The sequence below is a fragment of the Mobula birostris genome, chromosome 2, assembly GCF_030028105.1.
Source record: "Mobula birostris isolate sMobBir1 chromosome 2, sMobBir1.hap1, whole genome shotgun sequence".
Classification (NCBI taxonomy): Eukaryota; Metazoa; Chordata; class Chondrichthyes; order Myliobatiformes; family Myliobatidae; genus Mobula; species Mobula birostris.
In genome coordinates this window covers 26,554,235-26,571,179 of record NC_092371.1, presented here as the reverse complement: position 1 = coordinate 26,571,179, position 16,945 = coordinate 26,554,235, and the positions used below count along the sequence as shown (strand labels likewise).

General features: G+C 43.1%; 1 protein-coding gene across 1 annotated transcript in view; it reads left to right on the top strand.

The window, feature by feature from the left end:
* Positions 1-4,796: 4,796 nt before the first annotated feature.
* spo11 (SPO11 initiator of meiotic double stranded breaks) overlaps positions 4,797-16,945 on the top strand; it is a 53,002-nt gene continuing 40,853 nt past the window's right edge. The window contains exons 1-3 of the mRNA XM_072276592.1: positions 4,797-4,927; positions 15,122-15,235; positions 16,819-16,907. Of these exons, the coding sequence (XP_072132693.1) occupies positions 4,797-4,927; positions 15,122-15,235; positions 16,819-16,907 (334 nt within the window). The remainder of the gene's footprint in view (positions 4,928-15,121; positions 15,236-16,818; positions 16,908-16,945) is intronic.

Here is a 16,945-nt window from a genome sequence, read left to right as displayed (position 1 = left end):
TCTGCATGCGGTAATTCATTAATGCTAACGGTAGTGCATCGACCCAGTTGAGTTTAATATCTGCACAGATTTTGTTTAGTTTGGTTTTTAAGGTCTCGTTAATTCTTTCCACCGTACCCTGCGACTGAGGGTGACACACACATCCAAATCTTTGCTTTATTCTCAGTGCTGGCAGTACTAACTTGACCACTTTTTGGATGAAAGCTGAACCATTGTCTGAGCTAATTTCTGTCGGTATCCCAAACCTTGGGATCACTTCGTTTGTCAGGAATTTCACTACTGTTCCTGCCCCTTGATCTTTCGAGGGTACTGCCTCTACCCATCTGCTGAATCTGTCGATTACCACCAACATGTATCTTTTCCCTCTTACTGTTTTTATCATGTCTACATAGTCAATCACTAGGTGTTTAAATGGCCCTTCAGGTACGGGTATATGACCTATTGGGGTTGTAATTCCTTTCCGAACATTATTCTGCGCGCATACCTCGCACTGTGACAACACATGGTCTACTGAAGCCTGTAAATAAGGCAACCAAAATCCATCCTTTTTTATTTTCCTTATTACTTCCCCTCTTGCATAATGATCCATCCCATGTGCTTCTGAGATCAGGATAGTCAGTAAAGGGGTGGGAGCTACCAGTAGGCCATCTTCCGTGGTTCATAGGCCTTCTGGGTTCTGCTTGGCCCCCCTTTGTCTCCACAGTGTTTACTCTGCCAAAGTTGCCTTTCCCTGTATTTCAATTAGGTCCTCTACCATAGGTTCCGGCTCTAGACTTACCTGGGGTGCGATAACAGCGGGTGTACACCCAGATGCTTTCTTGGCTGCTTCATCTGCAGCTTGATTTCCCTTTGTTACTGCATTGCTTCCTTTGGACACTAATATCGGCAAAACTATTCCTTTGCTGCCCATCCCTAATCTCACTGGAGCTGTACATTGTGTCAACTGTGTTTTTCCTGAGAACCCTACAGTCTTAATAAATTTTCCTGACATGGGAAGGTGAAGGGCATACTGCGGCTGTACGCAATTATACGTGGCTCCAGTATCTATCATCATTGGTGTCAGCTGCCCTTCTAACACAACCTGAACAATGGGTTCCTCCTCTGTCTCCCTTGTTATCACTGGGTAGTGTCCCTTCCCACCTGGGTTCTCTGGGCACCCCTAATGTCTTGCATAGGGGTTCACAGGTCCATTTGGCCCTGCGGGGTCTGGTCCTTGGCTAGACTGTGGTTCCCATCTCATTGGTTCTCGCTGGAATGTGACGGCCCATGGCTTAAGTGGGCAGTCCCTTCTTATGTGTCCTGGCTGGTTACATCCCCAGCACCGTCTCTGTATCTCTCTTCCCCCCTGTTTCCTTACTGGTCCTTCCTGCCCATAACCTCTCTGCCCCCTTCCTTGGGATTTCCAGTCCTGTCTGGGCTGCTGTTTAAATTTATCCTGTCTCTGATAGGGCATTTGTGGAAAAGCACCCCCAAAGACGTTTATTATTGGCATGGGGTTTTCTGGGCTCTGTCTTACGGCATGACCGGTCCCTCCATGTAATGGCATTTCATTCATTTCAACGGCTGTGCTTAAATCGGTCACTGCTGGCAGCATCTTCTTGCCTTTTTCTTTTTCCTTCTTTTTAAGTTCTTCAAGCTGCATTTGTATCAGCTTTCTTTGCACTTCTTCTTGCTGCTCAGTCAACTTTCGTTTGTCTTTCCAATATTTTTCGACCGCCTGGACTACGTGGTCCCTGAATTCCTGTGGGGTCATTGACATCAGTCCAACCACTTCCTCAAGTTTAGACTTAACTTGGGAAGGCATCGCATCCAAACCAGCATTTCGGAACATCCAGGTCATAAATGGGTTGCCTTCCACCTCTTGTTCAGTTTCCAGTCTCCACCTTTTCAGCTGATTTTCTATATAGGCTGCTGGATTTTCAGTGTCTCCCAGTGGATCCCCTTTCATGGCTTTGGGGTCCATTTTGGGTGGATAGAGCTCCCTGAGGGCCCCCCATACCCTCTGCCTCACTGTGTCAAATCTGGCCCCGTCAATCAGAGTGCTGTCCACATTCTGTATGCCAGCCGCTTCCATCAACTCTTGTAGTTTGGAGGTTCCCATCAGCCTTATCAGCAGCGCCTTTAAATCTCCCATAGCCAACATTCGTCCCGTGGTTTCTTCCTCAAAGGCCCTAATCCACTTCCCTGCACCCTCATGTAGGCTGGGGCAGGGTGTTTTTCAGCCCTTCCAGGTCCTGGGATCCCCAAGGAATATACTGTACTTGTCCCAATCCTTTTACTAACAACGGCATCATTCTCCCTTTCCTTTCCCACATCTCCTGACTCTCTTCCTCGCCTGACTCTCCATCTGTTTCTGAGCATGTTTTCACTGGCTGCCACATGATTCTTTCCGGTGTTTCCTTTCTCCCTTGGCATCCTCGTGGAGTTCTTCCTTTCTGCCTTGAGCTAGCATTTGCTTTGGCCCATGCGAAATCCTCAAACTGTCGTTGGAAATTCAGTCTCCGCTGTAATTCCCTAATCTCTCCCTCTGTTTCTAATATCTGCCTTTTCACTCTCTCTTTTTCCCCTTCAAGGCTCCTGTCTTCTATCCTCTGCCTACATTCTCTCGTACCCTCTCCTTCACTACTTAACTCTTGCTCTCCCGACAAGTCTCCTACTCTGGCCTGTTCAGTTCCGTGCCCATATAACAAAGATTTCTCTTCATCCCTTTTCGCTTTTAATTCCTGTAACCCTTTGATTTCTTCTACTATTTCCCTTCTCTCCTGCTCTAGCTTTGCCCTGTCTTCTTCTATTACCTTCCGTAGTTCCTCCTGCTCCTTTTCGTGATTCTTTCTTTCCTCCTCGGTATCCCAGACTTTAATTTCTCCACTTAGATCCACTCTTCCTGTTATCATCGACACTGCTTAAGGGTTTCTTTCTCATAATAGGGAGAAGGTTTTTCTACATCTTTCAGGTCTGGGTATAGAGCCGAAGCCCACTCCCTGTTATGCTTTTCTTTTTCTTTATCAGACTGCTCGTTTCGTTTCTCAGTGTCTTTTTTACTTACTATTAATATACCTCCCGTCTTTCTTAATCTTTCTCCCTCCATCCTAAAGAGTTTTAACACTTCCATTTCTTGTTCCCTTTTTCCTTCTCTTTTCTTAGATTTATCTTTGGGTTTGTGATTTTTAATTAGCGCTTCTATTTCCTCACATAAGCTTACATCAAATGTTCCTTCTCTTGGCCATTTCGTAACCAGTTCTTTAGCTCTTTTTTTCCCATTTTTCTGAAATTTCCGCGACCTTACCTTGACACACCGGGAATTTTCTGCTCAATATTTCTACTGCTGTTCCTTTCTCTGTCATGTTGTTCTCTTTCTCCTTTTTCTATTATGGTATTTTTAGAATCTCACGACTTGCCTATTTAATAGTACTATTTTTCTAACTCTATTTCTATGCCTAGCCTTATGGTTTATCTCACCAGCGTCTGAATTATCTATTAAACTATCTTTATCTCTTATTACGTTCTGCCCGTGCAGACCCCTACTTAGGGCGGTATCCACAGAACCTTTTCCTTTTACACCTCGCCTACGCAGCCCCTTATACTTCTTAAGGCGGTATTCACGAGGATTTTTAATTCTCCTTCCCTGCCTGTTCAGCCCTTCGTTTCGTGCGAAGCGGTATCCACAGGGACTTACCAACACCACGTGGAATTTTCTTTCTTAACTTATTATTACTTTATTCGTACTTACCCCCACGGCTGTGCTCTTGATTAATCCTCTGAGCCTCCTTTTATCCCCAATTCTGCCAGATTCTTTGGATCGGAGAGACCCTTCGGCAGTTGCTTCTGAGTCCCCGAGACCCCCCAAAACCAACAGAATTCTTAGTCCGAATTATCGCAAAAAGCGCTCACCTTTTTACTTTGGGTGCACCCTTAATTCTGTTAGCCCCGTGAGGGTCCCCGAGGGACCGGGAAGCGTCCCAATCTGCCGTTCCCTTCCTCGCGGGTCTCTATCCGATCCTGTTTGTGACGCCAATTTTGTCGTGGTTTCTCGTTTCTCACAAACGACAAGGAGACGCAGAAAATCCTTCAAGAAGTTTTAAACTTTAATTTGCAAATCAAAACTGAGACAATCAGAAAGCTAGTTTGCTGACTGCCCCCCGAGGCTTGTATACAGCATGTTTTATAGCAATTTCCTATCTTAGCTACATTATCATATCCAGTCGGCCTGTGATTACATATCATCAATATATCCGCTCTCGACTTTCCACTATTGTTTTACTCCCCAATTTAATTATGTCCTAGTTTACATTTTAGACCAGGTGTCCCCTCATCCCTAACCACAGTTATTTCTTAATTAGTCTTATTTTGACATACTGTCACATATTTCATTACCTTACTCGCCACCGTTATCTTTCTACTTGGTTTCATTCGAGTTCTCTTCATGAATTAATAGTGATTAGGTCAAAAGTCATGGCTACATAGTGAATACCCTCTATTCAGCTAGCAGTGGTTACATAGTAAATATAGAAAATATAATGTGTGCATTCGAGTAAATACTGAAATACTGTTGAGTAAAGACTGTAATACATATATAGTAAATATAGAAAATACAATGTATGCGTTTACATTTTCCAATACCGCCTCCATTCCTTAACAAACAGCCCCCATCCGCTTTGCCCCTACCTCAATTTCCAACTCCCCTCCCTCCCCGTTCTCCCGTGTCAGCATGTGTCACGATTCCCGCCACCTCGGCCGGGCCGGGCCGGGCCGGGCCGGGCCTCGCGCCTCGAGAGCGCGCATGCCCAGCTCGCGCGATGGCGCTGGGCGGAGACCGCGAGCTGCTGCCCATGGAGCGGCTCCGTGCGGTTCTCCGGCGGCGGCGGCGGGGAGGCTCGGAGCCGCGGGACTCGGGGCAACAGCTAGTGCGAGTCGAACCGCTGGACAGGTGCGGGGCTGTCGAGGGGAGGGAGCGGCGGGTCCTGGATGTTGAGGTCGGGCTGGCGGGTACCAGGCTATGGAGGAGATCGAGTGCTCGGTGTTAGACGCCGGGTTGTCGAGGGGATGGCTGTTGTGGGTGGTGGTGTGCACTGGTCTACTGACGGGACGCTGGGTGTGCTGGTCGTCTGACTTCACAGACAAGTAAAATTCACAAATATCATAAGTTGATGTTGTACCTATCCTTCGGCTTTTTATTTTGCTATTTCCTTAGCTGTTATCTGCCTTTTTTTTTAACGAGGTCGAGTTGTTAGCTCGACGCTCTACCCAGCATGGATGGAAAGTGTGCGAGGAACCGGCCGGATTTGAACCGACACCTTTCATAGAACATAAAACAGTACAGGCCCTTCGGCCCACAATGTTGTGCCGACCCTTAAACCCTGCCTCCCATATAACTCAAGACCGGTGCTGATGCCACTACATCACCAAGTTTATCATAAGCGGAGAAGTGAAAATCGAAGGAGGAGTTTAGGGGACTCAATAGAAAAGTAATCATTAGAACAGAGACAAACACAAAATGCTGGACGAGCTCAGCAGGCCAGGCAGCATCTATGGAAAGAGTAAACAGTCGAAGTTTCGGAAGGAGACCCTTCATCAGGACAGAACGTCGACTGTTAAGTCTTTTCCATAGATGTTGCCTGGCCTGCTGAGTTCCTCCTGCATTTTGTGTGTGTTGTTCAGATTTCCAGCATGTGTAGATTTTCTCTTGTTTGTGATTAGAACAGAGATGTAGTCCAGCAGTTGCAGGAAATCTAAAATAAGAGAGGATTCTGGAAAAGCTTGGCAGATCAGTTATCACTGGTGGCAGGAGAAAAAAAATTAGATTGGAACCAGTCAATTCTGACTCAAATTGCAAGTCTTTAACTGGAACTGTTGAATTTATTGTTGAGTTTTGAAGGTTGTAATTTCCCTAATCAGAAAATGAGATGCTCTAACCTTGAATTTAGGTTGAGGTTCATTAGAATTGTGCAGGAATTGAAAGACCAAGAGGTCAGAATCAAAATAGAATGGAGAATTAAAGAAACAGGCCACTAGCAGCTCAGGGTATCCTTTGCAGACTGAGCAGAGCTGTTCAGCAAGGTGATCACTCAATTAGCATTTCAGAATCAAAACTGGATTTATTATCACTGACATATGTTGGGAAATTTGTTGTTTTGTGGCAACAGTACTGTGTAATACATAAAAAGTACAATAAATTACAAGAACAGAGTTAAAAAATACACACGGACTAAGATGTTAACTGTCCTGTGCTATCACCAGTGGGATCATCAGTTGATCTGCCACCTGTCTTCAGGAGTTTCGGCCCACTTAAGATCAAGACTCCCTCGAGGTGGTGGGCCAGCAGTGCTAAAGCACCACCTCCCACTGGTGAGCTTAAAAACTTGGCATCTGCCTCTATCAGAGTTGTTGGTCACTTCCATCCAACAGATAACCTGCTCTTCAGGTGTATATGCAACTACTGAAGGGTTTGCAAAAGATGTATACACTGTCTGACTATCTGCCCCTCTGGACGTATTTGGTCCACAACCATGCTGATCCTTTCTCTGCCGCCTCAGCTACAGTCCTGCTGGTTGACTTGATCTCTCTTCTAGTGAAGCCAAGGTCACGCAGCCACTTCTGGAAAGTGAATGCAATAAACCCACAGCAGCCTACTTTGAATTACAAGAACACATAAAACTAAGTAAATAATGCAAAAATAAAACAAAATAATGAGGTAATGTTCATGGGCCATTCAGAAATCTGCCAGAGGAGAAGCAGCTCTCCCTAAACCCTTGAGTGTATGTCTTGAGGCTCCTGTTCTTCTATCTCAATGATAGTAATGACAGAATGAGAAGAGGGCATGTGCCAAATAGTGAGGGTCCTGAATGATGTATTCCGCCTTCTTGAGGTATCATATTTTTATGATGGCCTTGATTGTGGTGAGACTAGAACCCATGATTCAGCTGGGAGCTGGCTGAGTGTACAATCCGTTTGCTGCTTTTTCTGATCCTATGCATTGGCGCCTCCATAGCAGATGAAAATGCAACCAGTTGGAATGCTCCCTACTGTACATCTGTAGAAGTTTAGTTTCTCCATTGTGAATCAGATAGCACATTGTTAATGACAAGTGAATTTCTCCTAGTTTGTGGGGGGGGGGTAGGGGGTGTCCTATTTGAATCCCTGGATGGTGGGAAGCAAAGAGTTAAGGAGGCCAATGCTGCATGTTCTATGGCTGTCGGCGAATGTGTTCTGAACTTCATTTAAATGTCACATTAATTCTTCATCCTCCACCGACTTTGACCACTGTTAGTTCAAGAGGTTATAGAGCCATTGCACACTACAGCACAGAAACGAACCCTCAGACCATTTCATCCATACTGGAATATTATTTTTCCTAGTCCTATTGACCTGCACATGGACCATAGCACTGGCATAAAACTGGCAGGCAACATAAAAACGGACTGTAAAAGCTTTTATAGGTATGTAAAAAGGAAAAGACTGGTAAAGACAAATGTAGGTCCCCTGCAGGCAGAAACAGGTGAGTTGATTATGGGGAGCAAGGACATGGCAGACCAATTGAATAATTACTTTGGTTCTGTCTTCATTAAGGAGGGCATAAATAATCTTCCAGAAATAGTAGGGGACAGAGGGTCCGATGAGATGGAGGAACTGAGCGAAATACATGTTAGTAGGGAAGTGGTGTTAGGTAAATTGAAGGGATTGAAGGCAGATAAATCCCCAGGGCCAGATGGTCTGCATCCCAGAGTGCTTAAGGAAGTAGCCCAAGAAATAGTGGATGCATTAGTGATAATTTTTCAAAACTCGTTAGATTCTGGACTAGTTCCTGAGGATTGGAGGGTGGCTAATGTAACTCCCCTTTTTAAAAAAGGAGGGAGAGAGAAACCGGGGAATTATAGACCGGTTAGCCTAACGTCGGTGGTGGGGAAACTGCTGGAGTCAGTTATCAAGGATGTGATAACAGCACATTTGGAAAGTGGTGAAATGATCGGACAAAGTCAGCATGGATTTGTGAAAGGAAAATCATGTCTGACGAATCTCATAGAATTTTTTGAGGATGTAACTAGTAGAGTGGATAGGGGAGAACCAGTGGATGTGGTATATTTGGATTTTCAGAAGGCTTTTGACAAGGTCCCACACAGGAGATTAGTGTGCAAACTTAAAGCACACGGTATTGGGGGTAAGGTATTGGTGTGGGTGGAGAGTTGGTTAGCAGACAGGAAGCAAAGAGTGGGAATAAACGGGACCTTTTCAGAATGGCAGGCGGTGACTAGTGGGGTACCGCAAGGCTCAGTGCTGGGACCCCAGTTGTTTACAATATATATTAATGACTTGGATGAGGGAATTAAATGCAGCATCTCCAAGTTTGCGGATGACACGAAGCTGGGTGGCAGTGTTAGCTGTGAGGAGGATGCTAAGAGGATGCAGGGTGACTTGGATAGGTTGGGTGAGTGGGCAAATTCATGGCAGATGCAATTTAATGTGGATAAATGTGAAGTTATCCACTTTGGTGGCAAAAATAGGAAAACAGATTATTATCTGAATGGTGGCCGATTAGGAAAAGGGGAGGTGCAACGTGACCTGGGTGTCATTATACACCAGTCATTGAAAGTGGTCATGCAGGTACAGCAGGCGGTGAAAAAGGCGAATGGTATGCTGGCATTTATAGCGAGAGGATTTGAGTACAGGAGCAGGGAGGTACTACTGCAGTTGTACAAGGCCTTGGTGAGACCGCACCTGGAGTATTGTGTGCAGTTTTGGTCCCCTAATCTGAGAAAAGACATCCTTGCCATAGAGGGAGTACAGAGAAGGTTCACCAGATTGATTCCTGGGATGGCAGGACTTTCATATGAAGAAAGAATGGATGAACTGGGCTTGTACTCGTTGGAATTTAGAAGATTGAGGGGGGATCTGATTGAAACGTATAAGATCCTTAAGGGATTGGACAGGCTAGATGTAGGATGATTGTTCCCGATGTTGGGGAAGTCCAGAACGAGTGGTCACAGTTTGAGGATAGAAGGGAAGCCTTTTAGGACCGAGATTAGGAAAAACTTCTTCACACAGAGAGTGGTGAATCTGTGGAATTCTCTGCCACAGGAAACAGTTGAGGCCAGTTCATTGGCTATATTTAAGAGGGAGTTAGATATGGCCCTTGTGGCTACGGGGGTCAGGAGGTATGGAGGGAAGGCTGGGGCGGTGTTCTGAGTTGGATGATCAGCCATGATCATAATAAATGGCGGTGCAGGCTCGAAGGGCTGAATGGCCTACTCCTGCACCTATTTTCTATGTTTCTATACCCCTCCTGACCATGTACCATTACAAATTCCTGTGAAATGTTGAAATTGAACCCTCATCCCCCACTTTCACTGGCAGCTTGTTCCACACTCATCACTCTGAGGTTTTCCCTGTCATGTTCCCCTTCAGCATTTCATCCTTCATTCTTAAACCCATGACCTTTAATTGTAGCTTCACCCAACCTTAGTGGAGACAGCCTCTTGCATTTACACTATATATACCCCTCATAATTTTGAAAACTTCCATCAAATCTCACCTTATTCTCCCGCACTGTAGGGAATAAAACCCTAACTATTCAACCTTTCCCTATAACTGAGGTCCTCAAGTCCTGGCAACAGCTTTGTAAATTTTCTCTGTACTCTTCCAATCTTACACCTTTCCTGTAGAAAAATGACCAGAACAGGACACAATGCTTCAAATTAGGCCTCACCAACATTTTATACAACTTCAACATAACATCCCAACTCCTATACTCAGTACTTTGATTTATAAAGGGCAAAGTGTCAAAAGCTCTTATAATAACCCTATCTACCTGTGGTGCCACTTTCAAGGAATTATGGATCTGTATTTCCAGGTCTCTCTGCTACTTCGCTCCACAGTGCTCTACAATTCACCGTACAAGTCCTACCCTAGTTAGTTCTTCCAAAGTATAACACCTCACACTTGTCTGAATTAAATTCAGTCTGCAATTATTCATCCCATTTTTCCAGCTAGTCCAGATCCAGCTGCAAACTTTGATAGTCTTCCTCGCTATCCACTACACAACCAATCTTGGTGTCATCGCATGAAGTATTTGCCGATCCAGTTTAGCACATTGTCATCCAGATTGTTGATATAGATGACAAGCAACGACAAACTCAGCACCTATCCCTGCATACACCACTAGTCACAGTCCTCCAGTCATTGAGGCAACCATTTACTACCACTGTCTGGCTTTTCTCGTGAAGCTTTTGTCTAATTTTATTGCCTCAACCTGGATGGCAAGTGACTGAACCTTCTTGACCAAACTCCCATGAGGGACCTTGTCAAAGGCCTTGCTAAAGTACATGTAGATAGCATTCACTGCCTTTCCTTTATCAACTTTCCTGGTAACTTCCTTGAAAAACTCTGTAAGATTGGTTAAATGCAACTTGCCATGCACAAAGCTATGTTGACTATTCCTAATTGGTCCCTGTCTGTCCAGATACTTATATATCCAGTCCAGTTATTGGAATACCTTCTAATAACTTACCCACTACAGACATCAGGCTTACTGGCCAAAATTTTCCCAGGTTATTCAGAGAGCCTTTCTTAAACAACGGGAAAAACATTAGATAACCTTCAGTTCTTCTGCACCTCATCTGTTCAGGATGTTTTAAGTATCTCTACTTGGGCCTCTGCAATTTCTGCACAAGGTCCAAGGGCCCTTACCAGGCCCTAGGTATTTATCCACCCTAATTTGCCCCAAGAAGGATCCATGACCTCACAGCTGTTTTGCCTCACTTCTATAGATTCTGTGTCTGTCCTGAGTATATAAGGTAGGTCATCTGCTGAAGGCTAGATCTGTGGCATTCAAGTCTGGCAACCCAGGCCTGTACCAGAAAACCAGGTATGATTGCGGAGGGCTATTTCAAGGGCAAAGAGGCAATTTCGAACAAGGTTGGAGGCGACATCGAATGCATGGCAACTCTGCACAGGGTCTGCAAGACATTACTTTCTACAAAGCGAAACCCAATAGCATGAATAGTAGCAATGCTTCACTACCAGATGAACTCAATCCCTTCTATGCACGCTTTGAAAGGGAGAACACAACTATAGCTGTGAAGATCCCTGCTGCACCTGACGACCCTGTGATCTCCATCTCAGAGGCCAATGTTAGGCTCTTTAAAGAGAGTGAACCCTTGTAAGGCAGAAGGTCCCAGTGGAGTACCTGGTGAGGCTCTGAAAACCTGTGCCAACCAACTAGCAGGAGCATTCAAGGACATTTTCAAGTGGAAGTTCCCACTTGCTTCAAAAAGGCAATAATTATACCAGTGCCTAAGAAGAATAATGTGGACTGTCTTTAAGGACTATCGCCCGGTAGCACTCACATCGACAGTGGTGAAATGTTTTGAGAGGCTGGTTATGACTAGACTGAACTCCTGCTTCAGCAAGGACCTGGACCCATTGCAATTTGCCTATTGCCACAGTAGGTCAATGGCAGACGCAATCTCAATGGCTCTGCACACGGACAACACAAGCACCTACGTCAGGATGCTGATCATCAGCATTTAATACCATCATTCCCACAATCCTGATTGAGAAGTTGTAGAAACTGTACCTCCCTCTGCAATTGGATCCTCGACTTCCTAACTGGAAGACCACAATCTGTGTGGATTGGTGATATTATCTCCTCCTCACTGAAGATTAACACTGGTGCACCTCAAGGATGTATGCTTAGCCCACTGTTCTACTCTCTATATACACGTGACTGTGTGGCTAGGCATAGCTCAAATACCATCTATAAATTTGCTGACAATGCAACCATTGTTGGTAGAACCTCAGGTGGTGACGCAAGGGTGTACAGGAGTGAGATATGCCAACTAGTGGAATGGTGCCACGGTAACAACCTGGCACTCAACATCAGTAAGACGAAAGAGCTGATTGTGCACTTCAGGAAGGGTAAGATGAAGGAACACATAGCAATCCTTATAGAGGGATCAGAAGTGGAGAGAGTGCACAGCTTCAAGTTCCTGGGTGTCAAGACCCCTGAGGATCTAACCTGGTCCCAACATACCAACATAGTTATAAAGAAGGCAGACAGTGATGCAGGGGCTACTGCACAGGACTGAAAGAAGCTGCAGAAGGTTATAAATCTAGTCAGCTCCATCTTGTGTACTAGCCTACAAAGTACCCAAGACATCTTTAAGGAGTCGTGTCTCAGAAAGGCAGTGTCTATTATTAAGGGCCTCCAGCACCCAGGGCATGCCCTTTTCTCACTGTTACCATCAGGTAGGAGGTACAGAAGTCTGAAGGCACACACTCAGCGATTCAGGAACAGCTTCTCCCCCTCTGCCATCCAATTCCTAAATGGACATTGAATCTTTGGAGACTACCTCACTTTTTAAAAAATATACAGTATTTCTGTTTTTGCACGTTTTTGAATTATTCAATGTACATAATTGAGTTACTTTATTATTATTTTTATTTTATTTTTTTTCTCTGCTAGATTATATATTGCATTGAACTGCTGCTGCTAAGTTAACAAATTTCTCGTCACTTGCTAGTGATAATAAACCTGATTTTGATATGCAGATATAAAAAATCTGTTTAAAATCTCCCCTATCGTTCAGCTTCATAAAGAGATGACCATGCTGATTTTCCAGATGACCAGTTTCGTCCCTTGCTATATTTTTGCTCTCAATGTGTCTGTAGAGGTCCTTGGGATTCTCCTTCACCTTGTCTCTCAGAGCAACCACATACCTTCTTTTAACTCTTCTGATTTCCTTCCTAAGTGTTCTTTTGCATTTCTTATACTCAAGTAACTCATTTGTTCCTTCCTGCCTGTATGAGGCTGCATCTGGAGTTCTGTGTGTACTTCTGGTCTCCTTGCTTGAGGAAGGATATACTAGCTTAGTAGGTGGTGCAGGGGAGGTTCACCAGGTTGATTCCAGAGATGAGGGGGTTAGACTATGAGGAGAGATTGAGTCACCCGGGACTGTACTCACTGGAATTCAGAAGGATGAGAGGAGATCTGATAGAAATATATAAAATTATGAAAGGGGTAAAGAAGATAGGGGCAGGAAAGTTGTTTCCACTGGTAGGCAAGATTAGAGCTAGGGGACATAGCCTAAAGATTCAAGGGAGTAAGCTTAGGACGGAGATGAGGAGGACATACTTTTCCCAAACAGCGGTGATTCTGTGGAATTCACTGCCCAATGAAGCAGTGGAGGCTATCTCAGTAAATATATTTAAGACAATACTGGATAGATTTTTGCATAGTAGGGGATTTAAGGGTTATGGGGAAAAGTCAGGTAGGTGGAGATGAGTCCAGGTCAGCCATGATTTTATTGAATGGCGGTGCAGACTTGACAGGTCAGATAGCCTCCACCTGTTTCTGTTTCTTTTGTCCTGCTCCTCCTCCTTAACCAGGGCCTCAATATCTCTTGAAAACCAAGATTCCCTAAACCTGTTATCCTTGCCTTTTATTTTGAAGGAACATACAAACTCTGTTCTCATATAATTTCATTTCTGAATGCCTTCTATTTACCAAGCACACCTTTGTCAGAAAATAACTTGTCTCAATCCATTTTTGCCAGATCCTTTCTGATACTATCAAAACTGGCCTTTCTCCAATTTTGAATCTCAGCCCAAGAACCGGACTTATGTTCTATAATCATTTTGAAACTTAAGGTATTATGATCACGAGGTGAAAAGTGTTCCCCTACACACGCTTCTGTCACCTGCCCTGTTTCATTCCCTAATAGGATGAAGCATCACACTCTCTCTAGTTGGGTCATCTATATATTAATTACAGAAATTTTCCTGAACACACTTAACAAACACTATCCCATCCATTCCTTTTATAGTATGGGAGATTTAGTCAATATGTAGAAAGTTAAAACTACCAACTATTTCAACCTTACGTTTTTTTTTAACCAAAGTGTATGAGTGTGTGATCTCTCTACAAACTTGTTCCTCTAGATCCCACTGACTATTGGGATATTGTAGGTTTTTGTATTGAACATTGACAAGACCTGTGCAAGATAATTTTTAAAGAGGAAAGGTCATTGCACTGGGGTGAATGAAGTTGAACCTTCTGGTTCTCAACAGAGGTGTTATGCCTCCCTGGGCACCTCATGCTCCCCATACATGGGTGGTCTATAAAATTCTATTAACATGATCATTCCTTTCTTATTCCTCAGTTCCATCCATATAGTCTCAGTAGAAAGCTCTCCAATCTGTCCTATCTGAGCACTACCATGACATTTTCCCTAGTAATGTCACCTCTCCCCCTTTAATCCCTCCCATTCTGTCACGTCTAAGACAATTGGACCCCAAAGCATTGAGCTACCAGTCCTGCCCCTCCAGCAAGCAAGTCTCACTAATGTTGTAATTTCACATGTTGATCCATGCTCTAAGCTCATCTGCTTTTCCAACAAAACTCTTTATATGTAAGCTTAACAACATCTTTTTCTGCAACTACTCCACTATCTGCTCTGGTTCCCATACCCCTGCAACTCTACTATAAACTTCCTGGTGCAGCACTAGCAAATCTTTCTGCAATTATATTAGTTCCCCTCCACTTCAGTTATAAACCATTCCTTCTGTACAAGTCTCACCTTTCCTGCAAGAGAGCCCAATGATCCAAAAATTTAAAGCCCTCCCTCCTGCACCATCTCCTTAGCCAAGCGTTAAACTGTATTATCTTCCTACTTCTGGCCTCACTAGCATGGGACATGGATAGCAATCCTGAGTTCACAACCTTGGATGTCCTATTCTTTAACTTAGCACCAGCTCCCTGAACACACTTTGCAGGAACTTGTCATCTTTCCTACCGAATGAAACACAGGGTCTGGTTGCTCACCCTCCCACTTAAGAATGCTTTAGACTCAATTTGAGATGTTCTTGACTCTGGCACGCAATAGGCAACATACCATCTGGGAATCTTGTTCTCATCCTCAGAACCTCTTATCTGTTCCCCTAACCAAGTTGTAACTGGATATTCGATTTCTAAATTAAATGTCAAACAATCATGGAATACGCAACTGTGTAAAAAATGTCATAAAATAATTCTTAATGCGTTATTAACAGTACACATTTTCATTCCTAGTGGTGTAATTTAAGTACGTCACCACCTTGAATAACATTTTTTAAATGTTAATTCTTTCAGTTCTGATGTTCTTAAAGCAATTGAAAATATTATCCAGGAGACATTGGCATATCTTGCAAATGGAGAGGCTCCAGTTATCACTTTTGATAGAAGATCATCCTGGGAAAATATTAGGTATGTTTATACCATATTCATGTGATTGTAGTACAGTGCACCTCTGAAAAATTCAAGTGTCCTATTAATCTTGCAAAGCAAGTCACATGGTCTTTCGTTAGTCCAAAAATCGCAATGTTTGCATAACACTCTCACCGAGGGCTACTAATGAGTTAGCTATTACTGTGAACTCAGCCAAACAGCAACATAACTTGATAATGTATGGGAATAACAATGAAAGAGATTATTTCCATTAAATAAACACATCTAAGGTAAATATGATTTGGGGTATACACAAACATAAAAGTTTGAGTGTTCCTTCTATGGGAAAACAAAGGAGTTACTGTATTAACACTGACATACCCATGCGCATTTATCATTTGCCAGGAAGCAATAATTTAACTCACACCAGTATAAACTTAGATCGAAAATATATTGACAAAAAATTTTAAACTATAACAAAAACAATAATACTATATAATACAAAATAAAGAAAAGACCCATCATGTATGTAAATAATAGTCTATATCGTGCACGTAATCGTTGGAGTTCATTGTTTAATGTAACTCAGTCAACTTAATGTAACTCAGTTTTTTCTTTTTTTTCTCATGTATTGTACTGCTGCAGTAAAGTTAACAAATTTCATGACATATGCCAGTGATATTAAATCTGACTTTGATTTACTTCACTTTGTTTACTCACAACATGAAACAGTTTTGCACTGAAGAACCTGTCCCGGGAAACAAATATTCATGCAACATCCGAGGAAAAAACGTTGAATTTTCTTCAATGTAGTGTGCTAACTAGCTGACTAAAAGTTATCTGTACATTCTCCATGAGATCATTGTCTGCATGGGGATTTCCCAACATCAGTATCTGTCCTTCCAAACGGGTTCTGTGCACATTTCACCATGTTCTTCTCTGATCTTCGTTGACCATTTCCATCCTTCTCCTTGAAATCCCGAGCTCTCCCTTGGGGGAAAAAAAATTCCCCCCCCCATTCTTTTTCCATCTTTTCCCATGCTCTCTCTAGAATGTTCCCAAGAGAAATCCTATTGTCTAATTTAACAAGCCTAACTTATCAATCAACTGAATTTTTATTTTAGACAGCAGAAATGAAATACTCAATTGTATAATGTGATTGAAGGAACGCTTATTGTATTTTGAGAAAATCTGCAGAAAATAAAATACCCACAGCTAACTGAATTAATAAAATAAGGCTTGATCTTAAACCAGGGTATTACATTTGTACTAAAGGACATTCAAAAAGGATATGATTTTTTTTCAGTATATGCTTTGTGAACAAATTTTTCTTTAGAACTAGAATCAATGCAAAATTCAATTTTTGTATTAACAAGGCAATAGAAATATTGTTGTTAAAAGGTGGAAAGTTGAAGAAGATGTGTAGGGTAAGTATTTTTTTACACCGAGGTGGCAGGTGCTTGGAGCATATTGCCAGGAGTGGTGGTGGATCACGTACAGGCAATTAAGTTTAGTTTAATTTGGCATTTTGGCCCGCACAGGCATCAATGGGCTGAATGGCCTGTTTCTGTGATGTACTAATAGTAATAGGAAGTAAAAGCTAACATTTTCTGTATTGACAGGTTTGATGGCAACGTTGGTTTACAGATGGTATCTGATTGCACTGTGAGCAAAGTGAAGTGTGAATGTTCCAAATCTGTCCGCAGGTTCGGTAAGGTATTATTTTAGTGATTGCTGCCAGACAAATGT